This window comes from Salvia splendens, chromosome 11 (assembly GCF_004379255.2).
Source record: "Salvia splendens isolate huo1 chromosome 11, SspV2, whole genome shotgun sequence".
Lineage (NCBI taxonomy): Eukaryota > Viridiplantae > Streptophyta > Magnoliopsida > Lamiales > Lamiaceae > Salvia > Salvia splendens.
The window spans coordinates 25,323,319-25,341,609 of record NC_056042.1 but is presented as its reverse complement, the minus strand read 5'-3'; the positions used below and the strand labels follow the sequence as shown (position 1 = coordinate 25,341,609).

General features: G+C 38.3%; 1 protein-coding gene and 1 long non-coding RNA gene across 2 annotated transcripts; one reads left to right on the top strand and one right to left on the bottom strand.

Moving 5' to 3' along the window:
• The first annotated feature begins 6,583 nt into the window (after positions 1–6,583).
• On the top strand, positions 6,584–9,340 carry LOC121754279. The gene is made up of 2 exons (XR_006040570.1): positions 6,584–6,677; positions 9,147–9,340. It is a non-coding gene; the product is annotated as an uncharacterized LOC121754279 (long non-coding RNA).
• Positions 9,341–11,540: 2,200 nt separating this feature from the next.
• On the bottom strand, positions 11,541–14,539 carry LOC121754278 (mediator of RNA polymerase II transcription subunit 7b-like). The gene is made up of 5 exons (XM_042149652.1): positions 14,235–14,539; positions 13,937–14,006; positions 12,562–12,728; positions 12,390–12,463; positions 11,541–11,905 (listed from the first exon to the last, which is right to left on the bottom strand). The coding sequence occupies exons 1-5, from the start codon at positions 14,367–14,369 to the stop codon at positions 11,845–11,847; spliced, it is 507 nt and encodes a 168-aa protein (XP_042005586.1). The 5' UTR covers positions 14,370–14,539; the 3' UTR covers positions 11,541–11,844.
• Between the last annotated feature and the right edge of the window lie 3,752 nt (positions 14,540–18,291).

Below are 18,291 nucleotides of genomic sequence, written 5' to 3'. Positions count from 1 at the left end.
CATAGGGTTTTTGACACATGCTTAGAATTGCAAATATCTAGGACGTATTTGATATTGAAATCGAATACGTTGGACTAGTTTGACGGTATTTTGTGTTATTTTTCTACTTCATCTTCGACGAAATAGCATTCCATAATGCTATTTGGATGTTTCAAATCCAATTTCAGAACCTTAATATGAATTTCAACATTGTCGGAATTTAGGGACATAGATTCAGAGACTTACATTCAAGATTCAAAATTCGGACCAAGTTGCAGAGAAATAAAATTAGGTTCTTGGTGTGTGGGAAAGAAGAAATGAAAGAGAGAGAATAATTTTTTTTTTGATTTTGAGTCATGTTTTTCATGTAGTATAGGTCAAAATTGATTCTAAACATATAGCTAAAATACGAATTCGATCCAAAACATTCAATTTTTGAAAATCAGGTCCTAAACAAATAAAATTGTTGTCGATGCGGTCCTTTTTTGACGGAACCGTCAAAATTAATGGTCAACCATAGATTAGTGTAATTTTGACCGGATTAGGCGATTTAAATTACTGTAGCTATTTTTAAATATTTTTTAAAAAATTCTGAAATATTAAAAAATGGTCATCCACCCACCTTCTTCTGCGGTCCCGCTTCGTCATGGAGAAGAAGCTCGACGCCGGCGACCTCGCCAAGGACCGCCTCTTCATCAACTGGCGTCACCACCCCACACCCTCGACGTCCACCCCCTTCCTCCATCCCCAACCACTTCTCCATCTGCGCACCCTCGACCACCACCCCTGGAGCTTCTGCGCCTTGATCTCCCTCATCAGGTTTGACAATTTCTTCTCTGAAGCCATGGGATAATCGTTGATGGCGGAGAAGTGCGGCAACAACAAGATTTAATGAGAGCGATGCCGCCTCCCGAAATTCCCCAATTCCAACTCAACCTTCATTTAAGGTCCTAAAATCACAATTTGCGACCAGCGTAAGAAGCTTTGGCGTCGTGCGCCACAAATTATACCACGTCATCGGCTCTACCTCGTCGATTTCCGAATCAGATTCGGACTCGGAGAGATTGAGGAGCAAATCGGAGAAGATGAGTTCTTCGAGGGATTAGAGGGCGGCGCAGGACGGGGTGTCGGAGCAGAGTTGGAGCTAGGACATGAGGGATTGGAGTAGCAGGTTACGGAAGTTGGGGGTGGCGGTGGAGGAGTTGAAGCCTCCGCTGCTGTTCATGGTTGTGGAGGAGTTGAACGAGAGTAAAAGACAATGAAGAAAATTGTTCTTTTTAAAATTTTATTTTTACTACTTATTAATTAATTATAGATTAATATTTTAATGGTCAAAATTTTGTTAGTTGGCTTTGGCTGTTAATTTTTACCCGAAGCGTAAAAAAAGACCACTCCGACGACGATTCATTTGTTTAGGATTCGATTTTCAAAAAGTGAATGTTTCAGACTAAATTCGTATTTCGAGTATATGTTTAGGACCAAAATTGATCTTTACTATTTTATTAATGAGTTTTCTATTTTACAAATATTTCAGAAATTAAAAAAATAGCTACAGTAAAAAAAAAATGACTAATCCGGTCAACAAAACACTAATTAACGGTTGACCGTCGGAAATTGACAGCACGGAAAAAAAGAATCTGATCGACACGAATTTCATTTGTTATGGACCTGTTTTTCAAAAATGAATATTTTGGACTAAATTCGTATTTCGGCCATATATTTAGGACTAAAATTGACCTTTAATCTTTAAAAATTGATAACAAAAAACTGGTATACTCTACTTTAATTGGTTCTGGTTTCGAAATTAAAGTTTAGTATATGCACTATGAATGCTATTTTGACTACAATCTAATTCCAAATACACCCTTCAAACTCGTAGCTTGCAGATAATCGGCATTCACCGACTGGCGTAAATAACCAAATATTTATAGATAAATATGAAATTCACAATTAGCCGTCCAAGCCGAGATAAATCAAGGTTACGAGCCCTAGCGCGTACGCCCCAAGCGCCGCCACAACGATGTCGTTTCCGGGTTTCACTACCACTTCGAAACCCGCAATTCCAGCCACACCCACCGGTACTCTCTTCAAAACCTCCATCGCAGCACTCGAAACGACGGCGTCGGCGAACAGCTCCACTGCGAACTCTCCTCCTCCTGAGCGGGGCGGCGGGAGAGAACGGTCTTCAGAGCCCGATCCACTTGGATCCGGTGGAGCCACTTGGAGATGAGGGGGACGGAGCCGGACAGGATGCCGTGGAGGCGCTCGGAGGCGGAGGAGAGCTGGTAGGGTCTGACTCCGGCGAAGGCGTGTTGGCTCAGGGAAATCACCCGATTTTTGGAGGCTGTTTTGAACTCGCTTTGAAGCTGAGATACCCATTTCACCTTCAGATATTGTTTTTGCGGTAATGCCATCCACAATATGAATAGCCCAGCAATAGCCCAGCCATAGCCTAGCCACTGCCACATCATCAGCACTAAAAATCCTCCTGCCACATCATAAATAGTCCAGCCATAGCCTAGCCACATCATAAATAGCCCAGCCACATCAATAGCCACATCACTAATAACAATTATATAAAATGACATAATTAACAATCACACAATATACGGAATTTAATTTACGAGACATATACGAGAAACATTAATACATATTAAAAAATTAAAAAGTACAATAATTTAAAAAATTTACAATAATTAAAAAAAGTACCATAATTCACTCCTCGTCGCGTCGTCGTCTCCTCCGTCGCTGTCGCAACCATCGCCTCCGCCTCCGTCTCCGTCGCCTCTACTCCCGGCAGCTTCCCTCCGTGCCGCCTCCAAATCCTCCTGCATGCTCAGGAGCAATGTTTGAAGCAAACTCTTCTCCACGGGGTCCACCGCCGCCCGCCATTCGGCCATCGTCTTGACCATCTGAGCGCGCGTTTGTTGACACGCGAAGAATTTGAGATCCGCTGTGGATTGGCCAAGGGGGGATGCCGACTGGACCTCCTGTGAACCCCCGGCGACCCCCCTCGCCTCCCGTTGAGCCCGCCTGTGCCCAACCGGGCGAGTACGGCGAGCAAACGAATGATGGGTCGGGACCTCCTGGGCCGTCTCAGGGAGGTCGTGGGAACCAGCGCTACTGCCGCTGAAATCACCAGAATAGTTCAACCGTTGCTTCTTCGGCCAGCCAGAGTCGACACCTACTCGGAACTTCTCGGAGTCGTTCAGCACAAGATAGCAGTTCCAGTAGGTGAAGTCCTTGTACACCCCCTTCAGGGGGAAGGCTTTCTCCGCTATCCTCCTGCAGTCGTCCTCAGTTTGCCCACTGCTCATCATGCGGAGGGCGTTGGTGTACAAGCCCGAAAATCGGGAGACCGCAACCCTGATTCGGTCCCACGCCTTCCGGCAATCATCCCCATTGCGTGGCCTCCCCTCCGGGCAAAACCTCTGGTAGGTTGCTGCTATCTTGCCCCACAAGTTGACGATCCTCTGGTTGTTCGAAACGAGTGGATCGTCGCAAACACTCACCCACGCCTTGGACAGCGCGACGTTCTCCGCGTCCGTCCACCTCCTCCGTACCGAGTTGTCGTCCTCACCCGGCTGCGAGGACTCGCCGACCCTTTTCCCCTTGCCTTTCTTCTTTGGGCGCCCCGACCCCACTCTGCACCCCCCGTTTGAACGGAGCATTCCGGAAACACCGGAAAGATCTAACCCCAATCATCGAAGGAGGAAAGTGTCAAACTGGAGGCCGGAGGCGCAGCCTCCCGTTGGCGCTCGATTGTGTGCGACGAACCGCCGTAGTCGATAAAATCAATACTGGGCGATAGACGTCCCCGGGTTCCCATGTGTCGCGGGCGTCCCCTGCATCGCGGTACCCCCGGATCATTGCTGCCGGGCCCACCCCCCCCCCCCCCCCCCCATGCATCTTTGGACCACTGGGTGCCCACCCCGACATTGCCGGAAACGCCCGGGCGGACTCCCCCCCGCTGCCATCCTGGGCATCATCTGCGCCCGGGTACATGTGTAGTATGGGGGATCTGACTCCATCCACCTCCCACGGGGACTCGGGGCGGAGTTTGAGACGCCCCGCGCTAACTCCCTGAAGTAGGCTCGTTGTTGAGATCCATTACCGTCTGTTGATATTGATTAAGAATTAGTAGAGAGAGTTACTGCTTATACAATGGTGCCGAAGAAATGACAGGCAAGTCGCGTATATATATAGTGTTTCGGTAAAAAAAAAAATAAATAAAATTTCGCGCTAGGCGTTGCGCGCTAGGCGACTATTCCGGACGCTGCAATAGCGCTAGCGGATCGCCTAGCGCACGGCCCCTTAGCCCCTTCGGCGCTCCCATGGCGGAAAACGCCCATCTCTATTCCTCTGCCCACCAAGGCCAAATTCCTTCACAATTGCATAAACCACCCCATTACTAATCCAACTACAAAGGTATATCTTTATCTCTCCCACCATCCAATACCAATTTTCTTCCATGGATGCATCCATGTAATCCGCAAACTAAATCTAATTAATCGAACAACCCGAAATTAGAGTTGAACTTTAAGAACACGGAATTGAATTAAGAACTTAACTAGGAAAAATGGGGCTGCCCGACCAAATCTTCTTTTGAGAGAGGAGATCGAGAAGGAAAAGAGAAAAGAGAGGGAGGTTGAGAATCTAGTAGGCTGGATAGACAGAAAGCAATGGCGTCAAGAGGGAATGAAAATTTGAGTTTCTCTTTTAGATGGATCGAAAGAGAGATAATAAAACTAAAAAGAGGAAACATATTTTTTATTACATTAACGATTCCAAATGAGCAAATTTGGTCAATAACATTTCATTAATATCTATTAAGGTCCATCAACTATAAATTAATATCCATTCAACTATTTTTGGCTATTTTCAATATTTTTATGACCAAAGTATCCTTAAGTTCAATGAGGGCAATTCAATCTATTTACCCTTTCATTTCATTGAAGTATGTAATTTGAGATAGTTAATGTACCAAAAAGATGTTCCGTCTAATTTTAATTTCAAACTAAAAATATCTAAATTATATTAATATTATATTATTATTAATTATTTACGTTTAGTTTTACTTATTTGTAATATTTTAAATCATTGTACTATATTTAACTTAATAGTGAAATAACTTAGATATAAATATATGTAAACATTATACTTATAGTATATAAGTTCAATTTATTAGATGGAAATATTATTTTTTCACTCTTAAAGCTATACATGGAATATGTTATTTTTAAGTGCAATACAAAATTGATTATTAAAAATAAATTGAAAATTTATTAACATACATAGAATCTTAAATAATTCAAAGAGCTAAGTTTTATTTTATCTACTCTTATGTAGTAATTGTAGTCTAAAAAAATTAGTTGAAATTATCAATAATCAATTTAATAAAAAAGACAATGACATTCTTAGTTGAATTTTAAATCTATGATTGTTTAATTCAATAAAAAAAAATCAAGTTGCTTCAATTGTTTAATATCACAATGTCGCGTCTTAATATTATCATTAGACCATTTACAACACATCATGAAAATTGTTAATAGTTCTCATATCAATTCCCTTGACTATTCGTGAATCATATTTTTTCTACTTTATTAAATTTTATTTCAATGTAATATATATTATATATTATGATTAACTTAAATTTTCAGTTAAATAAAATTACGAGATTCATTAAAATAAAATATTTATCTTACTTTTATCTAAATAATTGAGAGTGTAACCATATAAAAGTATTAACTAGCACTAGAAAGTAACATCTGTAACACCCCGAGTTTTCGTGCACGGATTTTTGGAGTATAAAAAAAAATATTTGGACGAAGAGATACTTGGAATCAAAGTGCAAGGAAAATCTTCAAGAATGAGAGTGAAGGATATACTTCTTTTAAATGAACACTAAGGAGTAAAGATACAAGAATGATCCAATTAGTACAATGTTACAAATTGAAGGAGATAATATTTCTCCATGTACTCTATGTCTCAGATGTACATTCTTAGCTTTGCACAAAAAGGGAACAAGAGCCAAGATTATAAGAATTTCTACTTTAGAAGAAAGCATAGAGAATGATATGAGCAAAGACTCCATCTCTTATCTCTCTCGATTTCCTTCCACAAAGCTCCAAGGAGGCAGTTGTTGTACTACAATATTTACACCAAAAGGGCATCAAAATTTTGTCACATAAAAAAAGGAGAAAGGAGACACAAGCCAAAAGGATAGGGGAATGGAAACCTCTCATCGAGGCTGGAGAAACTGCCAAGGAGGGGCTGTTTTCTCCCAAGAATTTCACCATTCTAGCATAATCACAGAATCACAAAACTCAAAAAGGAAGCCAACACTGCAGCCTCAAAATAGAATTGGAGCTCCCCAATGCCTTACACCAAGGAGGCAAGAGGCTTATGTGATGCTAAAAAGGGGAAGGAACCCATAGCTTGAATAGAAGAGCATCCTTCCCAATGCTAACACCAAAGGGGTAGTAAAAGCTTTTATCACAAATCCAAAAGTGAAGGAATCTTTATCCCAAATTAGACACAAAATGCCAAGGAGTTTTGGCTATAAATACCAGCCCACCACCACCTCCTTCCTCACACCCTCTCTAAATTCACAAATTCACAAGAAGTGCAGCAAGAGAGGAAGGAGTGGCGGCGAGCTTAAGGGCAGTCCGGTGTTCGAAGGAGTCATCGAGAAAGAGGTAAACACTAGCACACCCTCTGCTTTTGTTTCGAACATCATACTAGGCCCAAGAACATAGAAGCTCACTAGGTTCCCACAACGACAGTAGCGATCAACTAATATAATTCCATCATAATTTGACAATTAACCAAGGATTTCAGCTCAATCCAGTGAGCACACATAATACACTCAATCTTGGAGACTTAGAACATAGCCGCTGCCCCAAAGGAATTAAAACTTAACATAACAAGTAAAAGGGAAGGGTAGCTTAGCTTTAGAACAATGGGCTGCCCGGCGAGGGTCGGGTGACGGCGGAACCCCAGAGAGCAGATGGAGGCGGCGGAATAGCAGCTGGCAGCGGGAACTCCACTCACCGAGTACCCTAAGCGGGGACGGCGGCGCTACCTCCCAGAGAGCTTGGCGTGAGAGGAGGAGCTCGGAGATCGATGAGCTGCCATCGGTGAGGTCGGCGAGAGGAAGGGCGCTGGACGGAGAGCCGAGAACTCCTCTGACCTCGACGGAGGAAGAGATAGAGAGGAGAGTGAGGGACGGCTAGAACTCCGGTGGAGCTGATCGACGGCGATTCGCCGGAGAGGCCGCGAGGACGAGTCGCCAGAGAGAGAGGTGCTAGCGGCGTGAATTCGTCGGAGAAATTGAGGATACGCGCTGCTGTTGTGTTCTTCAATTTGGGGATTTGATTTGAGGGAGAATGAATTGAGAAATTAACCGATGGATGAAGGGAGTATTGGGTTGGTTGGTTTAACTAATTTTTGGGCCACTTTGAATTTAGTAGCTGGGCTGGAGTATTTAATTGATGGGGCTGTCCCAATTAATTAATTAGGCCAATTCTTGTGTAGAAGGACTACACAAATCAAGAAGACTAGGTTCTAATTATGGACCGATGGGTTCTTAAGGAGTTTAAGTTTGGCCTATGTTACATTATTGAGTGGGAAGATTAGAATAAGGAAAGATGGGTTGTGATTTGTATTCTCATATTGGGCTGGAATAATTGATCTTTGGGCCGAAATAATTAAAGAGGGAGAAGAGCAGTTGGGCCGGATGGAAGTAATGGGATGCAAACTAATTTGGTTTTGAGCCGGAATTCTAATTAAGTTCTTGGGGCTATGATTAATTAGGGCATGCATTCTAATTCTAATTAAAAGTTAAGAATTTTCTTAAGTCTTGTTAGTAAGTTGTGTTGTTTTCAAAAAGGTTATCTCCGCGAGCTAAGGTCGGAGTCAGGAAAAATCAAATTAAGGAGTTTTAAAGCGAACGAGGTGGACTTTCGAACTAAAGTATTTTAGTGAGCTTTCTATTTATTATGAGATGTTACGTGGGCTTTTTGTTAAAGTTACAGTTTTTACGAGAAGTGTTTTTATGTGCTTTCTATTTAAGATATGATGATAAGTGCGAGCTTGCTTTTTAATGTGAAGTGTTATGATAAGTGCTATTTGCTTGGTGTTATTATACGACGTTATGTGTTTTTACGAGTGCTTATGAAGTGAAGCCTCTATTGAAAGTTTCGAGTTCGGTTTTGACCGATAGAAATGAGTTTTGTTAAAAGTATGTGTACGAGGAAAATGAAGTTTCAAAAGTTTTGAGTTCGGCTTTGACCGATAGAAAAGTGAGCTTAAGTTTCAAGAGTGTTTTTGGAGGAAATGAAGGTTTTGAAAGTTTTGAGTTCGGCTTTGACCGATAGAAGTGATTTTTGAGTTCGGCTTTGACCGATAGAAATAAGTTTCGATCCAAATACGTTTACGAGAAAAGAAGGGAAGTTTTGAAAGTTATGTGTTCGGCTCTTGATGAAAAAAAGATGAGTTTATGTTAAAAACAGTTTTATGAGAAAAATAAGGTTGCAAAGGTTATGTCAAGCCATGTTTTGTTTTGAACGTTGCCTATCCGACTAACTAGCAAGGACGATGTCCCTACTAGACCAGAAGTTTCAATTTTGTGAATTCAGGTTTGTAGTGGGATGAGCCCATACATTCTGTTTCACCAAGAGTTAGTGAATTCGGGTTTGTAGTGGGGTGAGCCCATACATTCCGTTTCACCAAGAGTTAGTGAATTCGGGTTTGTAGTGGGGTGAGCCCATACATTCCGTTTCACCAAGAGTTAGTGAAGTCGGGTTTGTAGTGGGGTGAGCCCATACATTCCGTTTCACCAAGAGTTAGTGAATTCGGGTTTGTAAGCGGTTGAAGCCCATACATTCCGTTTCACCGAGTTTCGTGAATTTTGTTCACGAGGAGGTTAGTGGGCTTCTGTTCCCCAGGAGTTAGTCAGATATGGCATATGTTCCAGGAAAATAGATCGAAAGATCGCTTTTGAAAAAGGAAAAGGAAAATGTTTTAGTGTTCTCGGACTTTTCCTAAAACCCCGAGTTCACTCAAAGAGTGGCTTGACATAATCAGTTTTTATGAAAATATATTTTGGCACGTGTCCACTGAGTACACCAAGTACTCAGCCCTGCATATGTTTTAAAAATGTGCAGGTTGAGCAGTGATGACGCCAGGCGGTGTTGAGCATAGACGATGAAGATCCTTCGATAAGAATAGTACTCGGATGCGGCGTGTCTCCATACACGACGTCATCTACTCTTGACTCTTCCGCTGCAATGTAAAAAAATCGAGTTTGCACTCTGTATCATGCACTCTGATATATACTATTTGAGTTATTTTGGTTCAAGTTTCAGTTGTGACACAGTATTCCCCTTTCTTCCCCGCTTCTTTCATCCTCCCCTAGTCGCGATCAACCGGGCTTTCTATCCTTAGAAAGTGCGGTCATGACAACATCGTACTTAATATTCAAATAAGGTATGTTAGATGATAATAATAATAATAATAATATAATAATAATAATAATAATAATAATAATAATAATAATAATAATAAATAATAATAATAATAATAATAATAGTATAAGATCTACTAAACTTAATCCCAAATAAATTAGAAGAAAGAAAAAAGTGGATGAATAAATAGATTGAATTGCTATTAATGGCCTTAAGGGTACTTTGTCATGAAAATATTGAAAATAGTAAAAATTAGTTGAATTGATATTAACATATAGTTAATGGACCTCAAAGATATTATGAAATGTTACGGACCAAATTTGCTCATTTGGGATAGTTGATGTACTAAAAAATATGTTCCCTCAATTAAAAAATATAAAAGTATTAAAATGTGGTGAATATATACTACTGTGGGTAATTTGGTTATTTGTAAATATTATGAAAAAATAATAAGAAAGAGGAAAAAAAGACATGAAATTTGTAATTCTTTATTTTGAAAAATTCGCATGTCACGATCTAATATTTCAAAAGATCAACGAAATTAATCCCAAATTTTGAAAGGTAATTGTGACCCTTTTTTCTGAAATCTTTCGGTTTGGTGAATGATGAGTAAAAGGGTAAATGGAGATGTTGAAAATATTTACTGGTAATATTTGATTGGTTTTGTATAGGGATGTTAATCTGTCAGCCCAATGGGTTTCAGGTTAATAGACTATACTTGAATATTTTATATATTGAGTATGGGGCGCACTATGGTCAATAAGTAAAATTTTGTCAAAAATCAAAACAAATTACAGCCCTTGGATCATTAGATTGGATGGTTGTGATAAGTTACATTATTAGACTAAGACGTTACATTATTAACCAAGCTACATTGTTAGACTATAATGGTACATTATTTTACTAAAATGGTACATTATTAGCCAAGCTACATTACCAGACTATAATGGTACATTATTTTACTAAAATGGTACATTATTAGCCAAGCTACATTATTAGATGACACGTGACATTAATCTGACCGTTACCACAAGATCCAATGGACTACAACTGTTTTGATTTTGAACACAATTTAGCTTATGAATCTGAATACATCCCTATTGAGTATTATTTAAAAATTAACTTTTACGAGTATCCATACCTCAAAAATATTTTCAAATTATTTAATTATAAAAAGTTGAAGAATGAATTTTTCTTGCCTGTCACATAATTAAATGATATTGAAGGTCAAATTATATTTAAACATTAGGAAAAATATATAATAAAGATATTATAAAAAATATGAGTATATGATAAATTTATTAAATATATATACCCTTCAAGGTATTAATGGTATTTTCGTCAGGAAAAACTTGAAAATAGTAAAAGAATACTTCGATTGATATTAATGCATAGTTGACGGACCTCAAATAATATTTTCAAAGTTCACAGACCTAAAATGAGAGTTTAACATAGTTCGTAGACCAAAAAAGATTTTCTCTCTTAAAAAAACCATGTAACCCGACAGCTATCTCGACGGGCCAACCCGCTAAACCCATCAGCCCGACCGGATCAGCCCATCCCTTACCAGGTTACACTTTTTAAAACCCATCCCTCTAAATTTGACTAGCTATTTGGGTCAGCCTATTGGGTTCGGGCTACTGCCTCCCTAATTTTCTACTCCAAAGTACAGACCTTTAGTTTTCATAAAACGACTCTACAAAAAAAAAGTGGAAAAGTAATACTGACGGGTGTTTATAAACTTGTAACATTAATTACAAATATATATATAGTCTAAACTTATTTTCCGATAAATGTCTAACTTAGCTTTTAATGTTAAAAAGAAAGGTAAAAACACAAATTCAAAAATAATAAAGAAATACATAATCCCTGCATCAATCAATAAACTCATTGCACTAAATAAATACTACAATAGAACAAAATAGACAAACCAAATTTGTGAATTAAAGATCTTTTTCATAGTAATAGATATCCACTACGAGATTTTCTTCAATTCTAGCCATTCAGTTGGACATGAATCGGACAATTGAACACCATCGAGAAGATCATTAATTTCAATAGATTATCGTAAATAAGATCATTAATATCAATAGATTGTCCTAAATAATTTTCATTTATCAAGACTAATCACCAACGATAAACACCATCATAGAGCTACATCGCAATCGGGGGGAGGAACATAAGTAGCACAATAAGTTGATGAGTGTTTTGCCCTATACATTTCAAGGGGTAGGCTACACAGACAAGTATGTTTCAATTCAATGTACCCAGATTATACATTATCAAATAAGCATGCTGCAAATAGCAAGAGTGTCTTTAAAGTTGCCCCATTTGCTGAATTACTTTGTTTGTTGAGCACTCAGAAGCATAACATATCAGAAAGAAATGAGTTGATCTTTCATTGCCCATCGAGAGTTCCAAGCGCCTCTGTTAGAAGCCTCTGTGCTTCTTCTCTTCTCCTGTCACCGGATATACAACATGACTGATATATAGTGAAACCTTAACAACTTTAATAGAAAGCAATGCAAGAACGAAGCAGGGATAAAAACTGTCAGTTTCTAGAGCGAGAGATAGAGGGTACTGATGTTGCAATATCAAGTCTGGCTTAAATCATGCTTCTTGCATCATATTTATATTATACTAAAGAATATACACCGCTTCCCTACAGAGGTTATAAGAAACCATGCAGCACAAATATAAAGCCCTTGACTCAGCATCAATTTAAATAACAGAAAAGAAAACTGTAATGAGCAAATACTGTATCTTTGCTGGACTAATGGAAACAATATGTTACACAATTATCTACTCTTATGCTTGACAATCATACTTGGTTGGTGACAAGTAAAAGTTCCATGAAACTGAAATTAAAATATAGGTCTCATTTACAAAACAACAGAACAGACAGATTCCATGTCATTGCAGAGTTTCGCAAAGGTGACATACCTTTTAATGTCCTCAACAGCTTGTTTACGCCGCTGTATCTGCAGTTCTAGAATATGTATCAATGTTGCTCTAGCCTGAGAAAAAAAGGGGAAAATGTATATAAAAAGAAGCCAAAAGCCAATAGTTGTTTCTTTAATCAATAAGCAAATCAATGCTTCTTAAGTTACTTCACCTGGTGCGGCCGCAGAGAATTCAGAAGGTGATATAAATTCTTGAAAATTAAAGATATGTCTTCTACTCTTCTTGCATACTGTGATGGACGCTCAACAAGAACATCAGCAAGCTCCAAAATATTTAACTGCAATTCCCTGTTAAGAGACCTGAGCTCTTTCTTGAAATCTAATGAAAAATCAAATGAACAAATTCAGGTTTGGACAGCATTCTTATACCAACTTGAGAATAATAAAGCAGATATCTACCTAAAGATATGAAATACAGGTAAGCTTGCAAGATTAAATTAAATGTTCATGCGCATGAGGGCATAGATAATTCACAAGAACAATGATGCTAAAATAGAAAGAATACTCTTAAGTCTTAACCTTTTTTTCATACCTTAATAATAGAATCTATATGTGTGATTTGATTACTGGACTGAAATTTGATCTCCTGGTATAGGGTCTGACAGGATCTAAAATGCCTGGTGTTTTAACATCAACACAATGCCAGTATCTAACACCGGAACGAGGTTAAAAGGCTAAATTCTGTAAGCTATCAGTATCATTTCCACATATCATTTAGACTGCATGTTATTAAATGTAGCTATTCTAGTCTTAATTTTTAGGGTTCTATTTTCTTCATGCTCAATCTCAATGCTCGTGACTATTATAGTGAATTCCATGGTTCATGTGGTCATTTGCTGCTGAGAAAATAGTCTTATGGGAATTAAATGGTATACCAAGCAATATACTCCATTAATTAAAGGATGAGATTGTCCAGGCTTGGTGTGATAGATGTCATAGACCAAGGTTCTTTTACAAACAATATGAACATTCCACCTATTTAACGTGGACATTTAAATTTATATAATAACAATACTGATTTATTGAAATTCAATGTATTCCATATCCAAATTTTGAATTTTTTTGGTGCCTAAACTCTTAAAGCTTATAGATCCTCTCTCTTCTCTTTGCAACATATCTATGACTCATATATAGCTCTCACAAAGCCAAAGCCAAAGCCAGCTTTAAAATAAGTCAGAGTTGCAAAACATCAAATCTGACAAGAAAAGTAGAATTGCTGATACACAGATAAAAAATGGAGGTCACAGACGAAAATATTACCGAGACCATTCTATACATTTCTAGAGATGAAAACATTGGACTTGCATTATCATTCAGTCTCATAAGCAACCTAAGCTATAAAACGGTGATAGGTTTCATGGAGCAGTCCTCCAAACTATGAATACTCTTTAAAAGCAAGAAATAAACATCATTCAAAAGCATAAATGAGCAAACAAAAGAACACCGTAATTGACATTAACTCGATTAAATTTTGAAATTGAATTAAGTATTTTGTGTTGCTTTGAAAGTAGGAATTCAGGCACATACCAATATTGGGCCCCTTAGGGTATAACTGACGAACGCCCTGTTCTTCTAGACCTGGAAGAACGTCATCCGTCTACAAGATAGTTCAAAGAGAAGGTTAGCGAAACAGAGCATCACATCCCCCAATTTTACTGTTGTTAATTGGTAATTGCACTCTACAACTGCAGTGTTTAGCAATTTAGGTCTAGGATAAAAGCATTGGAGGGAAACGCATGATTGAGTATTGTAATTAGGAAAGACAGCAGTTGATAATTCTAGTAGACATAACACGGAAAAAGCAGGGAGATGGAAGTTGGGGTACCGTGTAGCTGGCGCCATAGAGGGAGTAGGGGCCTTGAATAGGAGGCGGCGGCGCGGGGCAGGAATCGTGGTCGTCGGAGTAGTTTTTGTAGAGCCGATAATACGGCGGCGGCGGTGGATAAGTGGCCGTCGCCATGGGATAATTGCAGATCAAGGAAGAACTGAGAGAGATCGATCAGCAATCAGTGGGAGAGATTTTTTCATATGCCAATTCAAATTTAAAATAGTTCTATTACTATGAACGAACAATTAATTTTTCATAGTGACGGTTCATAATTTAAAATCTCACAGGTGCGAGAAATGTGAATGAAAAAGTTATTGAAGTACGAGTTTTACTTTCTATCCCACGATATTTAGACCATAAGTAATACTTCCTCCGTCCCAGAAATATATGTGCACTTTCCATTTTCGTCCGTCCCACAAAAATATATACATTCTATTTTTGAAAAATTATATCAATTTAATAACGTAGTTCTCCACTATCCATTAATTCTACTTTAACTATCATTCTCCTCCTCTATTTTACTTTACCAAACAATTCTCCTCATCTCTCCTGCTTTACCAATTTATCTTAATTCTCGTGCCTATCTCATCCGCCTATATTTTTATGGGACGGGGGAGTATGAGATTTTAAGAAAAGTTGATAGCTGAAAATGTGAAAGAATGATAAAGAAAAAAATAATTGAATATTTTAATAAGAAAATTAAAAAAGGAAATTTAATTCCAAATGTAGAAAATAGATATTTTAAAGAGGACAAACTAAAAAAAAGATGGACATCTTTATTAAAGAAAAGGGAGTAGCAGCTAGCTTAAGTGTAAAATATCATTATATTATCAGTATTATTTTTCTTATTGTAGTTATTTGTGATTTATTTGACTATTACTATGATATGAGTGTGATTCGTTGCTAACTTCTCTTAAGTTGCTAACTTATCAATGCAATGTATTAAAAATGTCAACAGGATGATACTGAAATGTCAACATAAACTTAAGTTAATATTTTAATACATTATGTTGATATTGATATTTAAATATCAACATAGTTTATTAAAATGTCAACACAAATATGTGTTGACATTTGAATGTGACCATATTGATATTTTTAATATACTACGTTGATGAGTTAACAAATTAGCAATTTAAAAAAAGTTAGCATTTTACCCATCTTATAGTATGATATTTGTTTCTAACTTGCGTTTGGCATGTTAATTTAGAATTCGATTTGTACTTTTTCAAACTTTTTAACTTAGCAGCTCCATAAATTTATAATCAAACAATGAATCCATGTAGGTTATATTTGCTTTTTTGACAACCTATTTTAACAATAATTTTGATAACAATTTATTTTTTGGTGATGGTGTTTTATTACTGAATATGTTCTTAACTAATGTTGCTGTTTTATACATTATTATTCGATATCCAAAAGACTTTAACTAAATATTTTCAAGCTATTTTTAATTAATATTTTCAATGACGTTAACTAATGTTGTTGTTTTAGTGGGTGTTTTTATATTGCTTATAGCATTATAATCCAAAATCAAGACCAAATCTTCACCCTTAAATTTTAAAATGAGTTGATAAGAGCATCCTCATCCGTGTTCTTGCCAAAGAGCACGGGCCCGGACCCACCTTTATTACCTTTTTACTTCTTGCTCTTAGGCAAGAGCACAACACCCATATTCATACTCTTCCGCAAGGACATTCTCAAGGGTCCCACCATTCTATTATTCAATTTAAATAAAAACATTTCCACAATATTAAAATGCATTAAAAATATCCGGAATACTATTACAAATTACAAAAAAATTAAAAATTACATAATTAAAATAATAAAAATTAAAAATTACATAATTAAAATACTAAAAATTTAAAATTACATAATTAAAATCCTAAAAAATAAAAATACATAATTAAAAGCTAAAATATACCTCCGTGGAAGACTATTCCTCTGGCCCTATCCCCAATGTTCTTCGGAGACCCCGTATCATTGCCAAATGTGAATCAAGTTGCCCGAGAGTCATATTTGACCTATCAGCCAAATTGAGTTGGGACAAAAGGGTCCACAACGAGTTGGTGGCGGGTTGAGGTGGCACAAAGGGAGCGGGAGCAGGAGCGAGGGCGGACGGAGTCGCAGCGCAACGACGGTTGGTAATCGCCTTCTTCCTTCCTTGCGGCCGGCGTCGGGGCTACCCAAATTAGCTCCGGTGAGCAGGCTAGCCACCTCATCCTCGCTGGCGTCGGATAGGGATACCGACCTCAACCGTTTGCAGGAGAAGCTGGAGGAGGATGATACGCATCCCCTATACTTCGGATGCACACGCACCTCCTGCCAAGTGCTGAGGTACTTGAACGGTTTGTAATTTATGGATTGGTAGGTCGCCAAGGCGGCACTGATGATGTCGAGTTCGCTCCTACCGCTCCCCGCCGACCGCTCTTCCTAGAGGTAATACCTCTGGAACTTTTGGATTTCTTCATTGGCTCTGAATATGGCATTGCGCACCATACTCTCATTGCGCTCTATGGTTCCAGCCGGGCGGTTTTCATTGTACCGGCGAGAGACGCGCCACCAAAATCTATCCCCACTTTGGTTCGTGCCTATCTCCGGATCTTCGGAGATAATCAAATAGGCTTTGAATAGGTGATCCATCTCCGCCGGAGTGTACGGGGTGCGAACACCACGAGCAGTAGGAGTAGGAAGAGGAGGAGTTTGAGAACCGCCGCCGCCGCTCCCTCTCGATCTTGGTTCGGGTGCCCACCCGTATCGCCCATCGGGGCATCTTGGTCGTCCACCGGGTAAGGCCGGTAGCCACCCCGAACTTGAGAACCTTGGGTTTAAGGAGGGGTCGAAAATTGCGTTTCCGGACTAGGAAATGGTTGTGAGCCGAACCATTCGTGGTTCCAACTGAGAGATTCGAAGGGGTGATCGCCGGAGCCGGACATTTTTTTTGTAAGTAAGAGTGAAAGATTGAGAATTGATGAGAGAATTTAGATGAGAATTGTGTAGTGTGGTGTGAAATTTTTGGTGTAGAAGTGGGGGTATTTATAGATGAAAATTGTGTAGTGTGGAAGGGGTGATCGCCAGGGTGATCACCCCGGCGAGAGTCGAAGGGGTGATCGCCGGAGCCGGACATTTTTTTTGTAAGTAAGAGTGAAAGATTGAGAATTGATAAGAGAAGATGAGAGAATTTAAAAGAAAATTGTGTAGTGTGGCGTGAAATTTTTGGTGTAGAAGTGGGGGTATTTATAGATGAAAATGTGAATTTTGGGGAAAAAATTGAAAAATAAATTAAAAGTGGAGAGAAAATGGATATAATTTATTGGGAAGTGGGAAAATATTTTTTTATTTAATTCGGATTTTTTAAATTATATCTGATTTTTTTTAAAAAAAAGAAAAAATAAAATTGTCAACGGCATTGTCGTTGGTCAATCAGGCGCCGCCACGTCAGCTGCTCAACGGCATGGACGTGCTCGATGCATCGAGCAGCGCCGTGCCAATGGCAAGAGCACAGCGGCGAGCAGGGGTCAGCCGCGCCAGCGGCACGGACGTCGTCCTTGCCAGCGAGCACCGCTGCAGATGCTCTAACATTAAATCTTACGAATTTCAATAAATAGTTGACAAAATAGAAATAAAAGGGCAAGATCGTCATTCTGTTATCATATCATAAATTTCGTGTTTTTTTTTATATCAATAGTGTATTACAAATATCAACACAATGACATGAGTATTTCACCACAAGTACACGAAAATATCAACACAGTTTTATTGAGTTTTTACATGCATTATATTGAGATTTTTTGATGTATTTGTTGATAAAAATCTGCTTAACAACATATACGAACTGAAATAAAAATCATCAAATTTCATCATTCGAACATGGTCAGAACATATGCAATTGAAATCTCGTTAGAATCCTTATAAAATTATATTTAATTTGATATATTTTTGTGAAAAAATAATTTAAATCGAGAAAGTCACGTAAATTTAATGTTTTAGAATAATTTTAATAAGAGAGAATTGATATTAATACCCTTTAATTTTATTTAATAATTATTTAAAT